Source organism: Gymnoscopelus microlampas (genome assembly GCF_963454915.1).
Source record: "Gymnoscopelus microlampas genome assembly, chromosome: 18".
NCBI classification, from domain to species: Eukaryota; Metazoa; Chordata; class Actinopteri; order Myctophiformes; family Myctophidae; genus Gymnoscopelus; species Gymnoscopelus microlampas.
This window is the reverse complement of record NC_139955.1, coordinates 22,436,868-22,455,477: the sequence shown is the minus strand read 5'-3', so window position 1 is coordinate 22,455,477 and position 18,610 is coordinate 22,436,868. Positions and strand designations below refer to the sequence as shown.

Here is an 18,610-nt window from a genome sequence, read left to right as displayed (position 1 = left end):
AGAGAGAGCTCACAAAAGCAGAAAGAGGATGGAGGATAAACAGCATGTAACCATAGTAGTTTTGTGTAGAGTGCTCTTTGTATGCTTGCATCGTGCTCCTGTAAAGTAAAAAATCACACCCAGTGTGAAGTGGGCGGTGTGGTCACAGTGGTCATTACAGTGATGGAAGTTCACTTAAAGAAAGGTAATATTTCTGAAGTGTGTGGTGATATTTATCCTACTATAATGCTAGTAACCTCTGTCTGGTGAGTGAGTAGGTGAAGCTACCCGGTTCTCCTCAGTGCCTGGACCAATTGCTCTGATTTTGCACACAGCCATTGACCATTACCATCTGAACTTAACTGTGAAGCCCGTTTTTCAATTTCATCAAATCTCAGCTTCTTATTAGCGCTTTTGTGTCAAAGAATGTCGCCATGGTTACGGGGCTGCCCAGCTATGGGACGAACTTCCTCCCGGGTTGCCAGATCATGTGCGCATATCTCCCCGGGATGCGTCGACCGGGTATGGTCTAGTATAGTTATTAATTTCATCATGGGTCTTGCTAGCTAATCACAGTACTGGGCTAAGGGTGTGAATGGAGGTGTACAATGGTTGGTCCACAATGGGTGATTCACTTAAAAAAAATCATACATGTGTTTTTTTTTAAGTGCATAGTCATATTTATAGGGCTATGCACATGTGTCATGTGTTTCAATAGCCAATCACAGTCCTGAATAGAGTCAGCCAATAAAGTCAGCCAATCATATTACAGTTAGTGGTCATCACAGTGATGGAAGCTCACTTAAAGAAAAGTATAGACTTGCATTGAATGTGTAGGGGTTAGGGGTGTACAATGGTGGCCAATCACGGTGCAGGGTTAGGGGGGTACAATGGTGGATAGTATAGATTTGCATTGAATGTGTAGGGGTTAGGGGTGTACAATGGGGGGGGTACAATGGTGGCCAATCACAGTGCAGCGAATGTCGATGTCCAAACCTCACATATAGGGGCGGTTGCACCGCCCAAAAATCACACCCAGTGTGAAGTGAGCGGTGCTATTTATGAGTTATTAATTTCATCATGCATCTCGGTAGCCAATCACAGCACGTCCTGCGAAGTGACGTGCTTACATTTTTTACATTATTATTCATTTCATCATGTGTCTCGCTAGCCAATCACAGCGCGTCTGCGAAGTTTGAAGTTAATTTCATCATGTGTCTCGCTAGCCAATCACAGCACATCCGGCAAAGCTTAGCCTATGGGCGTGTTTTCCACAGCATGGCGTCACAGCGAAAGACAAATTTTCACGACGGAAAGAAAAACTTTCGCCACGGATGGGTCCTAAACCCTCTTATAGGAGCGGTTGCACCGCTCAAAAACTAACTTGAAGAATGACCCAATTTCTGAGACTACATTTTGACCAATATGTATACATTTTTACACATCACCCATGATTAAACTTACACTGCAGAGTTAGGCAGGGCATCTTTGGTATCTTTCCATTACTTAAAGCAGAGAAAGAGAGAGAGTGTGTGTGTGTGTGTGTGTGTGTGTGTGTGTGTGTGTGTGTGTGTGTGTGTGTGTACGCGTACAGGAGAGACAAAGGAGAGAAAGGGTCTGTGTGGGTCCAAAGACAGTTGGTCTTAAAAAGTGCATCGTCGACAGGCGCGTAATCCTGCATATCTGCAGTAGATCTGCAGTTCAGGCCTCTGTGGCGGGCGCTTTATTAGCCGTTAAACAGGGTCCTCTCCTCTGGGAGCCATTTAGATTGATTGATGTGCGCATCGATTGATGAGAGTGAGATCTACTGCACTGCTAAAGGATTTTACACCTTCACACCAGTCTATAGCCACCTGTCTCTCTTCTAGGCACACACAGCAAGTATTTTTTCTATTGTTTTTATGCAGCATTTGTCATCAATATGCACATCACACAGAGGGGTGATTTTATACATTTACCAAAAAAAGTGTTATCTGTAGTTTGTCAGCCATCCATGTAAATTCCTCCATCATGTTATCAACACATTTCGATCAATACAATTTGTCTAAAATGTAATTTGGAATAAAGCCCTTATGAGATACAAGTTCTGTGAGAGGTTGGCCTCCAGCAGTGGTACAGGTACAGGTCCCACTTCAATTTCACACCTCTCTCTCTCTCTCTCTACCTCCTGCAACTGTCAGTTCCTTCCCATCACCTGTCAGTTTGGGATGGGGACAGGGGCAGTTGCCGGGACGACTGCTGGTGACTGTACACTCCACCGAAGCGCACCTTCTGCAACGGTCGACCACGCACGTATACACACACCGACACACACACCGATACCAACACACACTCCGGAAGGCCTTTGCGCGCAACCTCGATTGTCAGTTAGCATCTGCTAGAATTACACTTCCATGTTCTGTCACTCTGTCACTCGCTCCTTCACGCTTCCTTCAACCCTGCTGTGACTTTGGGCTGTCGGCTTATAGGGGTTGGACAGGAGGAAGTGATCCACTTTATATATATATATAAAATACACACCCACACACACACACACACACACACACACACACACACACACACACACACACACACACACAGTACTGTACATGTTAGAGTATGTGAAGTTAAATAATAAATGACCCTACTGCTTGCTCTCTTTTTAATCATTTGAAAGTGAGCATTTAAATCCATGTTTTGTATTCCATGCTCATCTGGTCTGGGTGCCTTTGGGTCCACACTGTGTGTGTGTGTGTGTGTGTGTGTGTGTGTGTGTGTGTGTGTGTGTGTGTGTGTGTGTGTGTGTGTGTGTGTGTGTGTGTGTGTGTGTGTGTGTGTGTGTGTGTGTGTGTGTGGATGTAATTGGTAGTGAAGGAGCAGACTCAGACCAGATGTTCACTGATGGACAGACACAGCCCCTCTTCTCCTCCTCTCATCTCCTTGCATCCTCCTCCCTTCCCTCTTCCCTATTTCAACCCCTCTACTTTACTTGATGCTTCTCTACCTTCTTTGTTTTTTCCTGCCTGCCTGTCTCTTTTTACTATTTATTTTCCCTACTCCACCATCTCCTCTCCTCCCATCATGCCAACCCCCTTCTTCCTCAGTCAACAGCACAGCACAGCACAGAGTGATCGTAGATGAACAAGGAACCACAGACTGGCAGGCCATACGGAAGCATTATGGGATACGTTTGCATAAAGTGGCGAGGCTATCGCACACCTGTCACCCCGCACATAACTTCCAATGCCAAAATCTGCTAGGAAATCTCTTGCACATTTGTCTCTCGCTTTCATTATACGCACAGTTTACCTACAGTAAAATAAAAGCAAATCACTTTGAAATGTCAAGAGACATCAAAAGAGGCTTGAGCAAGTCAGGCGTACACAGAAAGTACTTGCGCACATCAATCAATCTAAATGGCTCCCAGTTAAATCTAGAGTGCTACGTTGGCTGGGGCCTTGTGGGGTTGCATATAAGTATAGAGATTATAGATTGTGCTTAAAAAAAATGTATGTTCGCCCTTAAGACCTGGTTAGTTAGAGAGTGAGTGAGTGAGTGAGTGAGTGAGTGAGTGAGTGAGTGAGTGAGTGTGTGTGTGTGTGTGTGTGTGTGTGTGCGCACGCAACCGTGCATGTGTGTTACAATGCATGTGACACGTAATTAAGAGTGTGCAGGTGCACCCAAAAATAGTAGATCTCCGCCTACTGTCGGCGAAGATAGGCAGTAATATCCAATCGTCTGGCTACTTGAGAATAATCTGAAAGTGTCTGTCTGCGTCCAGGCCTGTGTGTGTGTGTGTGTGTGTGTGTGTGTGTGTGTGTGTGTGTGTGTGTGTGTGTGTGTGTGTGTGTGTGTGTGTGTGTGTGCGTGTGTGCCTTGTGTGACCCCAAGCAGACAAGGTAGGGCTGGTAGCAGGTGGCTGGACGCAGAAGGGGAGCACACTCGTTGCCCTGGCCTAGAGCGAACACATGTTCACCCACCCACTCACCCATTCGCTCACACACACACACACATATGCACGCGCGCACACACACACACGCACACGCACACACACACACACACACACACGCGTGCGTGCGTGCGCGCACACACACACACACACACCCACCAACAGCCTGTGTGGCAGCAGGTTATGTCTGGCGGTGCTTGGTACGGCTTAAGAAGGATGTATGGAGCTGGGAGAGTTTGTGTGTTTATGGCTTGCTCAGACAAGTGAGAATCACATTTGTTTATGCATTTAGCCGCCTTATGGTAACGCGATGCAAAAACCTGTCAACAAACTATGTGTGTATGTGTGCAATGGCTTAGCAAGAAAACGAGTCCCAGGTTGCGCTCTCTCTCTCTCTCTCTCTCTCTCTCTCCCCCTCCCTCTCTCTCTTTCCTCCACACATCGCCTTTAGAACTACACGTTTTTCCCCCTCTGCATGTCCCACTCCTGCATTTACTGTAGCTTCAATCGTTTTGTTCCTGCATGGGTTTGTGTGTTATGGGGCGTGGGGGGTTATGGGGGGGTGGGTGGAGCGCTCTGTCCCCTCAGGCAGGATTCCATTCCACTTCACTTCCATCGACGGAGCAGGTGGCAAAACAACACAGTGTCGCTCAGAGACGTCATTCACTCCCTCTCTCTCCACAGGAACATGTACACACATATGTGTACACACACACACACACAGAAACAGACTCCGTCTTTTGTATTGAGAATTCTCGGTACTCAACATAATTTCCAGCACCATACACTCACTGCTACTGTGCCTGAGGGGGAGACACTGGGGGAGGGAGAAGGAAAGAGAGAGAGAGAGAGAGAGGAGGGAAGAGGTGGTTGAAAAGCGGACTACTGTGCAGTCCTCTGCACAGATTGTGCGTCATCATGTTCCCTAGCCTAGAAGAAGTGATGGGAGCCTGGCTCTGTCAGTGCTGACCCCACATCAACCTGGGCCCCTGGCACGCACAGCAAGCCATTTACTGCTACAGTCTCCGTGTGTTACACACTCCTTTTGGAGGTGGCTGGTCGCAGGTGCAGCAAGCGAAAGCTGTTTGTTTTACAATAGCTAAACAAAAACGGGCTTTTATTAACATCTAACATCACACCTGCTGTAATCACCAACGCTAATGTAGAAGATGCAGGCGATGTTCTGAAAAAGCTCATCTTGAGCATGTACGGTATATGTGTGTTTGTATGACTACGTGTGTGTGTGTGTGTGTGTGTGTGTGTGTGTGTGTGTGTGTGTGTGTGTGTGTGTGTGTATGTGTGGATGATGCAACGCTAGCCAAGTTGTGCATGGTGAGAATGGACTATGTCATTATATTCCATGCCATGTTGTTGTGTGTTGAAGGGGGAATTGTTCTGTTGCCTGTTTAGTGTGCTTGTGTGTGCGTCTGTGTGCATCTTCTTATGTGTTTGTGCGTGCGCGCCGTGTGTGTTTGCGTGCATTGAACAGTACAGTATGTGTGTCTACCTTCATGCATTATGTGATTGAGAGGGAGAGAGGAATAGAAACAAGAAAGAAAGTGAATGCATAACAGCAGGGGGAGGATGGTTGATTTGGGAAAAGAGCGAGAGGGAGAGAGGGATAGAGGGATAGAGAAAAAGACAGGAATAGCAAGAGAAAGAGAAACCGAACGAGCGAGACAGTAGCAAGAGAAAGAGAAACCAGCGAGCGAGACAGTATGTGTGTGTGTGAGAAAGAGAGAGAGCGAGAGAGAGAGAGAGAGAGAGAGAGAGAGAGAAGCAGTGGGACAAGAAGAGTTACTGCCTCTCTCTCTCTCCGTCGCTCTCTCCCTCCTCCCCGACCGGTTAAGGCAGATGGCCGCCCACCTAGAGCCAGGTTCTGTTTGAGGCTTCTTTTCGTTAAAGGGGAGTTTTAAGTTGTCACTGTCGCCAAGTGCTTGCTCATGCGGGAGTTGTTGTGTCTCTGTAAATTAAAGAGAATGATCTTGACATGCACTATATGTAAAGTGTCAAGAGATATATTTTTGTGATCTGGTGCAATATCAATAAAGTTTACTTGACTGCCGCAGTTTTTTTCCCCTTCCTCTCCTGGTCTGGGGTAGGTGGATGGATTATCAGAGAAATGGGGGAAATAGTCATCTTCAATTGGAACTGAATGTTAGTTTCATGTCCAAAACGGGGAAAAGAAGAAAAAAATGGAGCTGGACACAAATGGAAAAAAACACAGTTAGGTCATAGCACAGAGAGGGAGAGAGACAGAGTCACAGACACAGAGTGTGCAATTTACTATTCAGAACAAGTGGGCGAGATGTTGAACCATGTGCACACATGCACGCGCGAGCGCGCACACACACACACACACACACACACACACACACACACACACACACACACACACACACACACACACACACACACACACACACACACACACACACACACACACACACACACACACACACACACACACACACACACACACACACGCAGTCTATCAAGACTAGCCGTGAGTGGCACCGAGTTCAAAGTGAGTACTCAACAATCTCCTAGTGCATGGCCATAGTGATTAAGGCTCATTAGGATTCCAGTGTGACAGCCAGTCAAAGTGAGGTCCCAGACCTGTTTTTGGTGTTCTACACACCATGTGATCTTTCCCCACTCCCTCTGTCAACCGCCAACCTCCTAACACAAGCTAACATTTTGCTCACAAAGAGACAAAGTCGCTGGAATGTAGAAAACGCTGCAGTGAAACAGCAGCCTACCAGGACTGATGTTCCGTTGACCTGGAAGATTTGTGCATTAACCAAGCCCTTTATACTTTATCACATGCCAAATTCCATTCGATCTACACATTCTTTAGAAGATGGACACCAGGGTTAAAATGGTTAATGTTATTAACAGTATGTGCCTATAATGACAAATTCCATAAAAAAAATACTCAATAGCAGATCTACAAACGTGAGCTTGTAGATCAGCTATTTTCACTGGTGTGGGTCCCGGGGAGACATCACATTTCTCTTTTGGGTCTCGAGCTAAAAGGTTTGAGGGAAGCACTGCAGTAGACGACGGGTAGAATTAATTTCTTATACATTTATGCTGCAATGAGGATCTCCACCCTGGAACACTTCCCAGTTTGGAGATAGTGGCCCTGAATCAACACAGATCGCTCTACTCCACCGTGACACTTTATCTTATTTAGACTAATGCCTCTGACCTTTCCACTAACGGAGTGTTTGCTAAGGAGGTTAAAGGTGGAATGGGGCCCTCAGTGAGGGACAAAGCTCTTCTCACGGGCAGACAGGGATGCCTATTGTCTCTCTGTTCACCTGTCTGTCTGACATTCTGTCCGTCTGTCTGCCACATAGACAGTTACACCCCCAGGGCAGAGACACACTGACACACGTGCAAGGCATAATAATGTGTGTGTGTATGTGTGTAGATAGGGATTTAAATGGATACGTGCACACATATGCATGCACGCACACGCACACACACACACACACACACACGGCTGACGTGATTATCTTCTGCTGAGTGATGCGTGGGCTCAGGAATCTGTTTATTATTTAAAAAAAAAGAAAAAGAAAAAAGAAATCCTACTCGAGGGAAGAGCTGAAGGGCTCCATTGTACGTTTCTGTGACAAGACAGCCATTCCCTTTTCCCTCTGTCACTGATTCCATCCCTCCTCTGTCTCTGACATATACATGTCCTAGCCAGCCCTGACATTCATCCAGCGCCACGGAAAGAACAACAAAGTCAAAAGTCTGAATTCCTTCCGCGTTCATAATAAAGACCCCAGTTTTTCCTCCTGACCTCAGAAAGCTCCATCTCTGTAAGTGTTAAGTGTTCTTAAAACCGAAAGGCCACCGCTCGATGTTAGCTACAGCAAAAGGGTTTGACCTGCCATTAATGCATCACTTTCCAGGAATGACTCACAAGGTGTGAGAAGGGCTTTTCTTTTCAGTGTAGGTCGAGGACACGCAGGTGTGAGACATATATGGCCGTTGACAGGCACACTCTAACCGTTGTAGGGCTCAACGCTGTGATCTTCTGCTTAAGGGAGGATCTTTGAAACCGGTAGACCATCATGTCACATATAAAAAACTAGCTGTGATGAGCCCTGGATTAGTACAAACTAAACACTTTCATATCTGTTGGGATTGTAAGCGAGGAGGAGTGATCAAGTTTCAAGGGTGTTTATTGTGCACGTGCAATGCAGCTGGCAGCAACATTGCAGGCAGTTAAGCTCTCATGTTGGAGCGTCTACAAGAAGGTGACACTTACTTGACAACCAAAAATGAGAGAGCGAGCCTCACTCCCCATGGAAGAAGACCATATGGCTCTACAGTCGACATGACGACAGTCTATGCCCTAGTTTTTTCAGTGGTGGAAAAATAACTCAAATTCTTTACTTAAGTAAAAGTACCAATACTGCAATATAGAAATACTCTGTTACAAGTAAAAGTCCAGAATTAAAAATGTACTTAGTAAAAGTACAAACGTATTGGCATCAAAATGTACTTAAAGTACCAAAAGTAAAAGTACTACAATATATAAAAATAGCAGATCTACATAGCAGATCATAGCATAGCAGATCTACAAGCTCTACAAGATCTACAAGCTCACAACGTGTCGACGATAATTCTACAGCGGCATTGTAAAGTCAAACACGCCACTGTTAATCAGAACAATGTTCAGAGTTTAGACAGCTCCCCCTGTTCAGAGAGACACAGCTGTAGTCATCTGTCTATCAATATCTGTAGAATAAGGCCCCTCTCTCTCGCCCTTCTCCATACTCTGTGATTGGCTTTGATGGAGTGATCTCGACTAATCAAATGGATGGAGTGGTCAATGGCGGTATATACCGGCACCAAAATAGTAGGACCCTGGGTCCTCACTGATTGCCGGGGAATATTTGCCTGACAGAAGTAGCATGGCAGATAACTACCCCCCCCCCCCCCCTCCCCTCCCCTCCCCACCCACACACACACACACAATGCTGAAAGATGTAATTTTCTGTGGAATGCAGACAAAAAGGATGCTGGCAGTCTGCGCCTTGCTCACAGGTGTGGAGAGACAGCATCAGTTGCGGGTAATGATTCTCATCTCATCACTGTATCGCCCAAATTAAAATAGAACCGCTAGGGGTTCTCATCTTTCACTTTCCACATCCAATTTTATGCGGTCTCAGTTACATACACTGTCCCTCTTTTCATTATTGCCCCCCAAGGCCCACTTGGGGTTTTCCTTCAAGAAATGGACACGCTCAACAGCTTGTTCCCAGAAAATGGTACTCCTCTCTTCTATCGGACATGTATTTTCATGTTACTTAATGTCCTCATTCAGCACTATGTCCTTATCTCCTTTAAGGAGATAAGGACATAGTGCTGAATGAGGACTCCTTTAAGGAGATAAGGACATAGTGTTAGACCTAGTGTTCTCTAGAGTCTGCACCCCCTCTAACTTCTGTTACTGGTCTCTGACCAACATTTTTTAAACCTTTTTTAACATTTCTCTCTCCACTCTCCCACCTAAACCTATCCATGCTCAATATCACAACTCAACCTGACGTCTCCCTATTCTCTCTCATGCAAAAATGACTGATCACATGACCTCTCCCACATTTATTTACTCATCTCTGCCTTCTCCCTCTCATTACCCACTGCCAAGTCCTCTTTCTATTAAGCTTTCAGTCCTCTACCGCTAACCCAAGGAAGCTCTTCTCCTCCTTCCTCCACAGTTGAAGCACCTACTTCGATAAGATTGATAATAACAGAAGCCGTTTGTCCCTTCTTCACGCTAACCAAACGTCTAATGCTAACCCTAACATACATGTATCACGACAGACTTCTTTCTCTCCTCTATCTCCATATGAGATCCTGAAACTGCGGTCGTCCACCAGACGACCACCTGTCCTCCCCTCCTGGATCTTCCAGACCATTGCCCCTGACCTACTTCCATTCATTACCACCATCATCTACACATCTACTACAACCTCAGGCTGCGTCCCATCTGCCTTCAAGTCAGCCAGAGTTACTCAAGAGCTCCTCAAGAAACAGAACTGACAACTCTGATGTCAAGAATTACAGACCAGTATCAACATTTACATTAATCTAGTGGCCACTGTTCTATGTGGAAAAATCCTGGGAGTGGTCCTGGACAGTTGGCTGTCCTTCAATGCAGCAATTGGTTACCCAAAGGATGAGTATTGATTACTGATTGATTACATGATCAATTACTCTATCAGGTAGGTTTGAACTGTAGAACATCTGGGGGGTCAGACTCTTTCTCAACAGGAGTCTACCCAGCTCCTTATCCAAGCCTCAGTCATCTCCAAGCAACTATTGCAACCTCCCCACATTTTCACATCTCCGCCCTTCTGCACACCCATCACTGGCTTCTGGCTACTTCCTGCATACAATTAAAAACAACCTTCCATCATCCACCACTACACCCTTTCATCCACCACTACACACAAGATCAGAACACAGGATGTATGTCCCTCCCTTCCCTACAACAAAATGGCCAAATATATATTCATTTGGGGGTCCTTGACCTGAAAAGGTTTGAGAACCACTATGCTGATACTATGCAGATGTATGTTGGTTACTGGTTCACATACATATACTGTATGCTATGCATGTTATTTGGATAGACATGGGCCCTAATGTTTGCCAACTCATAAATGCTAATCCTCACTGCCCAGGGTCAATGTCTGTCTGTCTGTCTGTCTTTCCACGTATCTATCAATCATGTCGTTTAGACAGATCTTGCAGCTCTTCATTCTTTTCTTTGCTATTTACCCTCAATTACCCAGTTGTTTGTTGACTAGGGTTCATGCCACTTAGCCTACTCCGATCTTGCACTTTGTAAGTTGCTTTGGTTAAGAGCTTCTGCTAAATGCCTAAATTGTAAATTGTAAAAGCGAGAGATAAACCCCATTAGCAGAGATGTGGTTGCATAAGATGAGCTGCCTTTTGATTCCAATTAGTCCAGTAATGCCACTGACAACTGTGTATGAATTATGCATACGTTCTGTGGTTTTTGTGTGACCAAGTTTCTTTCTTCTCGCCCTGCTTAAGTGCTTGACTGGACACACCCAGAAACCTATGGGTGTGTCCAGTCACAATGCTGTGGGAGTGCGAGAACTGACGTCATGCAGGCTCGCTGTTTGAGCAGGTGAGTGTTTATAAAAAGGGAGTGTAGCTAGGTGAGGCTGGCTAACAGAGAGCAAATAAGATAACAATGGTGTATTCAGGTCAACACAGACAGTCTCATCATATCTTCTGCTAATCAAACTCATTTGCATAATGAACCCAGAGAAGAGAGAGGCAGAGACAGTGAGAATGACAGGGCAAGACAGAGTCTGATGGAAAGGTGAGGCAAGCAAACACTGAGCAGGAAGCCAAGAGACAAACGAGTGAGAAGAGGACGTCAGTGCGTTTTGCCTAAACAAACACTGCAGCTGAGTGCATAGCTGAACCCAGTGCATATATATATTAAAATACACACGCCCCCACACAGACACACAACACAGTTAGCATTGAAATGCATGGTCGGCCACACACACAACCGCAGACCCTCACTGGTTCAAGGCTGCAGTGCCTTCCTTGAGTACAGACATGCGTGCATTTTTATTTTATTCCTTAGTCTTAGCCTTTTTGATTTTCTTTTGTTGTTTTCTCCTTCACCCCATGTCTTTGGGTATTTAGAAAAGCGCTGTATAAATTTCAGATATCTCTCTCACACACACACACACACACACACGCTTGTATTACTATACTAGTGAGGACAACATCTTGGGACAGCAATTTTATTAATGGAATTTTAACCATTTTTGATCCCAACACTAAAGCCGATCTACTAGCTCACAATGCGTCGCAACACGTTATGAGCTTGTAGATCTACTATTGTCTGCGCACGACACTGGCACGGAACAAAGTATGAATCAGGCATAACTCCAACTCCTAAACCTCACCTCTAAGTGCCTAATCCTATTTGGAAGCTTTTCATATTTGTCAGACTAACTCCCCAAATCTTTTTTTAAACCATAAAACAACCTTTTTTCCTGAGTACCAGGAAAATGGTCATCACTATATTGATTTCTCAAATTCTACTATACTTGTGGGGACATTATGGTCCTAACAAGTATAATAATACAAGTACGTGTACACACACACACACACACTTTCTTCTTTCAAAAGGCAGAGTGCTGAGGGGGAATCACAAACACTAGAGGTACAGTATTCTGCTGCTCCCCTCTCTGCCTGTCGGCAGAGATGATTGGGAATTTGGTGGGGTTGGATGGGAGATGAGGTGATGTGAGTTTATATCGCTGTGCGGCTCTGATGAGATGCAACACTTTGAAGGTCTTCTGCGCGTATGGCCAGCACAACAAAGACCTAACACCCCAACAGTCTCTCAATCACGTTCGCCCTCTCTCTCTCTCCTCACATATTCTCTGTCATACATTGCTCTTTCTGTGACCCTGTGTGCCCCCACCACCTCGATCCCCACCGCCCAACCTTATGCTCATCTCTGTATCTCTCCACCTGCACCGCTTGGCGCTGTGAGTCAGCGCGCTCGCACACACACACACACACACACACACACACACAGGTCAGTTCATCTCCATGGAGACGGAGCAAGCTGCAGGCTGAGTTGGTCAGTGCTTCGCCAGACTGGACGCAGGAGGATTTTTAATGTGATATTTTAGTGTTTTTGTTGCCGTTTTCATGTGGTTGTGTCTGATAGTGCTGAGTGCAAGAACCTGGGAGAAGGGGAGAGTTGAAAAAACATGGCGTTTCAATTTTTCATAAAAAGGTATTTGATCAAGACGATCGATTTTTAGCAATCGGCCATTTTAGCAATTTAAGGTTTATCCTAGCGCTGCACTCACTCCACCGTCTCGCCGGAAAAGATATCCTGCTAAAATGCAATGTTTATTCTACCACTGCCCTCATTTCAAGGCAATCTGGTTAAGTGCAGAGACTAAAATGTTGAATAAAAACATGAATTGTAAGTTGGCATTCAGCAGATGTGTCAGCCAAACTTAATGAATGTGGATAATTTAATACACCCTCTACCTCGCTGTCCTCCTAGTCCTAGTCACCTCCTCTACCATCCACTCCCAACATATGACACTCCTGGCTTCAGTGCCTGCTCCCAGCCTGCCCCCCCCCCCTCCCTCCCCGCTCCCCCTTTGTTTTGGCATCATTTGTTTTTCCTATCTTGTTCTATCTGTTATGGTAGCTGTCAGGACTTGTCGAAGGAACCAGGCGGTTGGAATGTGACAATGTTTTCTTCCTCCGTTGTCTGACATGAAACAACATCCCAGTCGCTCACAAAGCCAGATGTCACCAAGTCACACAGGCTTGCCCGCAGGCAGGAGAGGTGGTGTGATTGAGTTCCATTTGGGGTAAAAAAAAAAATAAAAAAAAAGGAGTATGATTTGCCTGAGCCCAGGTGTATGGATGTTGAAACATTCCTCAAAGTATAATGCATGTTATTTTTGTTTTACATTTTTTAAACCAGGGCTATATTTCAGTAGTTGTTACCGTACCAATATGCTGATGGGTCAGGGTACAAGTTTCGTCATTTTCTTTTGAGTGTTCAGTTTTACATTCTGGAATCACCACTCCATGCAGCCGTCAATACCTTCAGGCTAAAGCAGATGAAGTATAAATATTAAAATACATAAATACAATGACATGATAATGGCACGGCATATTTAGGAAAATGCGGCCCAAAGTGATGTATCCTTAAGCACAGAGTGAAGAAAAGCCGTTACAGCAAGCAGGGTTTTGGCATTTTTGTGGCTGACTCGGTTATTGTAGATCTAATATTTCGGGTGGTGGGGGTCTAAAGGGAAGCATTGAAATAAGGTTTGCTATGCACAAACTAAAGTAGACAGCTTTCAAGCTTTTAAGTGTTGTTAGTAACAAGTAGATGATAAACTGAACCCTGTTTTTGGTTGTGGTTAGTCATCAGCTGTGCCATTTTAGTTGTGGTGAGTTTGTTTTAGTGTTAATATGGCGAGTTAGAAGTTAATAGAGACAGGATGATAATGAAAATGGAATACTGTACCTCAAGTGTTCGCCTCCTATTTGAAGACTTTATACTTCCCATTTGACCAATCCCAATGCCCACTGCCCATTGAATTCACAAAGAGTGATTTTAACATTGTAAACAACATTTTTATTGAAGTAAAATTGTCTTTCACTATAAAAATGTACATTTCTTTCCCAGTACATGAACTTGCAAATATGGATCAAACACAAATCAGAACATAAGTATAAGGCAGTATGCTGTCAAAAGAAATTGGGATTGGGTCACTGCAGCTTTAAATCCAGTTGAACTAACAGATGGAACATCACCCACACAGTCAGTGAAGCATAGCAACTCGAGAGCATTCTAAATGACCTTTGGTCATTAAGCATACTGTAGCGGGCTTCAACAAGCTAAATATTAACCATATAGAGGCCATGTGGTATAATAGTTCAATGCGGGATGTTGGAAGACAGTGAGTTTCGCTGTGTGCCAGATTAAACGCACACTAAATAAACTGTGACAACATTAGCAGGTTCAAATGAAGTATGATAAAGAAGATGAAATCTTGTGTCTCGCTCTCGTACATATTTTGATGTTGAACAAGGTAGCCCATTTCTATTCAGAACCCATGATGCACTGAATATATAAAGCACATAGGAAAGATGTTGTGATAGAACAAACAAACATGATGGGAAAACTAAATGCAACACAACAGCAAAACAAAATAATGTTATTCACATATTTACACCTTGCATATCACTGTATCTCGCATATGATTGTCTCATAAATCACAATATGTCAAACAAAAAGACAACAAAGCAATTCTTTTTTTTGGGACATTCTACACACTGGGGTTGTAGAATGCAATCAACCTCGCTCGCTCGTCTTTTCTAGAGGCTCTCGCTACACAGTGCATGTGACATCATTCACAGCTCGCCAGGGGCTTGAGTCCATAACTCATAAATTTGCAATTCCGTGGTACCGACATGGAAAGCTCATTATGAGCACACCCTTGACGACCCCCATGTATGTACATTAAATACAGCAAGGCACTCTGTGTATAAGCGAAACGGGGGACTCTGGAATTACCTGCCATTAATCTGTGCAAACAATTGACTTAAGCTCTGGCAAATGAAGACAGCATAATTAAGTCATTTTTCAACCGACCTGTCGGTATTGAGGAGGGGTGTTTAGAAACTGCCGACACAGATTGGGCTTTTTCTTTATCTTTTTTTTCTTTTTAATTTAGTTTTCTCTTTTCTTCTCCCTCCACTCTTTGGCTATCTAAGCTGAAATTAACTTAAATTGTTTTGAACTCAGTGAAAACACTCCAAAGTGCCATTCAACCAGTCTTTTCCCAGCCAAAGGTAGCCAAGATACAATAATTACGTCTGAGGAATTCACATTTGTTCTTTGTCACACTCAAACAAAAGTTCTTAGGAGGCAGATAAATCCCAAGTCAGCTCTACACTTCACAATCAGGCTTAAAAAAGATGCGAGAAGGTAAACTCAACCAAGAAAAAGTGTCCTTTTTTTTCTTTCATAAAAATGAAAAAACATAACTTCCTTCATTCAACCCAGTCTCAAAAAGGTTAAACATAAATAAAATAAAACAGAGATTTGTGCACACCCTTCATGTGATTTCGCGATAAGTCATTACAAAATGTAAAAAGAAATTAAAAAAGGAAATATCAACAAAGTGGAAAAATTAAAATGGAGAAAGGCCAACCTGTGGTTGTGAATGGTGACACCCCCGTAAAAAGAAGAAAAAGGAATCAGTGCAGCTTTGGTACATCTGGTGTAACAATCAGTCTCTGGTGATTACCACACCCTGTTGGTCCACATGATGTTCCTGTCGTACCCTGCAGTGTTTACAAAGTAGTCGCCTACCTGTTTGGTGCTGCTGTATTTCGGCGGGTTGGCCTTGTAGCTGTAATCCGAATATTGGTCTGAGCCTGTCGAGTTGTTGTCGCCGGTGCCCACAAAGGTGTTGGTGGCGGGCAGGTCCTGCACAGCTTGGTGCTTCTTGGAGGCGGAGGGGGACTGAGGCTGCAGCTGGATGGAGGGCAGGGGGGAGTTCGAACGATAGTGTCTGCCGAGGTCAGGGCTTCCTGGGGGGTAATTCAGGGGGAGGTGGATTCGGGGGCTGTCATTGACATTGTCATTGATGAGGTTGAACTTTAGGCCTTTCTGTAGGCTGGCCTCTTCATCCTCCTCCTCCAGAGGCTTGGCAGGTTTGGGAGCTTTACCCTTCTTGCTCTTCTTCCCCTTGCCATTTTTGGGCCCTTGTTTGGGCGCATACAAGTCTTTGCTCTCCTTTTTCCCAGCCTGGTAACCACTCTTGGTATCTTTTTGCAGGCGATGTCGGATGACCACGACAACTACGATGACCAAGATGACCCCTGCGATACCTGCTAGGCTGCCGTAGAGGATGTTGCTACGCTGGGCTAGGGCGTAGTTGGGGTCACCAGCAATGTCCCTGTCCAAGGGGGTGTAGAGGCTGTGGCCCACCAGGGACTCAATTGCCGTGACATTGCCGATTGTGTCATTGACAAAGATGTGGACCAGGGCAGTGGTGTGGCGAGGTGGTTTGCCTTTATCAGTGACCTTCACCACCAGGCGGTGAAGGCCGTTGTGCTTGCGGGTGAATTCCTGAGCCAGCGTAATTTCCCCACTGCTGGGTGAGATGTGGAACAAATCGTAAGGGTTGCCACCGGTAATGCTGTAGACCAGCTCAGCATTGGGGCCTGAGTCTATGTCCTCTGCCTCCACCACCTCCACCTGGGTTTCAGGGGCAGCGACAGGTGTCAGGAATTTGTAGGTGGAATTGGACGGCTTGGTGACGTATGGGGCATTGTCGTTCTCATCCAGAACATTGATGGTTACACCCACGTAGGAGGACCTGGGCGGATCCCCGGAGTCCACAGCCTTGAGGCGGAAGGTGTAGGTGCTCTCCTTCTCCCGGTCAAAGGAGATGCTAGAGAGGATGGTGCCGGTACCATTCTGGATAACAAATTTGCCGTTGTCTGGTTCAACAAAAAGCCGAACCCGGGCATTCTCGCCTTTATCAGCATCAGTGACGGTAACCACACCAACAGGGTTGAGTGGAACCATGTTCTCAATGACAGAAAAGCTGTAGCCACTCAACATGAATTTTGGATCGTTGTCATTCCGGTCCAGAACATTGATCACCACTGTGGCGGTGCCCGTCTTACTGGGAACTCCCTTGTCAGCAGCGGCCACATGGAACTCATAGCGCTCCGTTTCTTCACGATCCAGGAGGTTCTTCACGCGCACTTCCCCAGAGTTAGAGTCAATCTCGAAAAGCTTTGTGGCCGAGGGTTCAATGATGCTGTAAAAAAGTTCTGCATTGGTGCCGCTGTCTGCATCACTGGCCACAATATCCAGGACCTTATCGCCTGGTTGGTTTCCCTCTGCAAAGTCCACCTCCAGCATATTTGGAGAAAAGCTAGGCGTGTTGTCGTTCATGTCAGTGACTTGGACTTTCAGAGAGTTGGTGCTGGACAGAGCTGGGTTGCCAGAATCTACAGCGACGATCTCAATCCGGTAATCCTTCACCCGCTCATAATCCAGCAGGGTGGTGGTCTGCAGGAAGTACTTCCGCTTGCGGTCGTTTGCCGATGGGCTGGCAGGCCGCAGCTCAAATGGGACATCGCGAGCGACAACACACGTGACTACTGCATTCTCCCCCTCGTCACGATCTGAGACCTGCACCAGCGCCACTGGCGTGCCAATGGGCATGTCCTCAGATATGTTGGCCACGCCATCCTGGTGTGTAACTAAGCCAATGCCACGGATCTCGATGGCTGGCGCATTGTCATTCTGGTCCCTGACATTGATAGTCACTAGAACCTTGGAGCTCTTCGAGGTAGGGCCACGGTCCTTGGCAACAACAAAGAATTTGAGGAAGCTTTCATCTTCACGGTCCACCAAGCCCTTGACGTAGATGATGCCTGTTGAGCGATCAATGCGGAGCAGCCTCTGGACGGTTTCAGAGGCCTGGTGCAAGCTGTAGTCAATCTCTCCATTGGTGCCGGTGTCTGCATCATTGGCTCTTACCTGCAAGTACAGAACAATTGTATGTTTAGTTTTATTTTACACACAGGGAAACATGTTTCTGGATATGACAAACAAAAACATTTGTATATTCTAAATGTGTTTTCACCTTGCCATCGATATTTTAGACCGATCTACAAGCTCTCAACTTGTCAGGATGCAACACATTATGAGCTTGTAGATATTTTTTTAGGGTTCAAGTGGTTAACAGGTAATGTAATAACTAAATTATTATGTAATTATAATAAAATTGTTATTCATGTTCACTATATTTCAAAAACACTTCCAATGTTACTAAAACTTGCAATATTTTTCATGTGCAAATTCTTGCTATGTGTGACACGCAATGCATCTAAATGCACACACCCACACAAACATGCGATTGTCAAATGGGTCATTGGTAGCCTATCTAATGGGCAGATGAGTGAGTGTTAATGTTCCTTTAATTATCTAAAGCACTTGATCCTCTAAACCCATTAGGAAGAAGCAGAAGTGACAGACATTTGAGACAGTGAGTTTTGGCTTACAGGAAGGACCAAATTTGGCTTTTTACTAACAATACAAATTATTGAGGC

At 45.2% G+C, this 18,610-nt stretch overlaps 1 protein-coding gene across 2 annotated transcripts in view; it reads right to left on the bottom strand.

Moving 5' to 3' along the window:
- pcdh1b (protocadherin 1b) overlaps window positions 1-18,610 on the bottom strand; it is a 253,378-nt gene that overhangs the window by 216,265 nt on the left and 18,503 nt on the right. For both annotated transcript variants that reach the window (XM_084085830.1, XM_084085831.1), the window contains exon 3: window positions 15,849-18,038. In XM_084085830.1, the coding sequence (XP_083941956.1) occupies window positions 15,849-18,038 (2,190 nt within the window). The remainder of the gene's footprint in view (window positions 1-15,848; window positions 18,039-18,610) is intronic.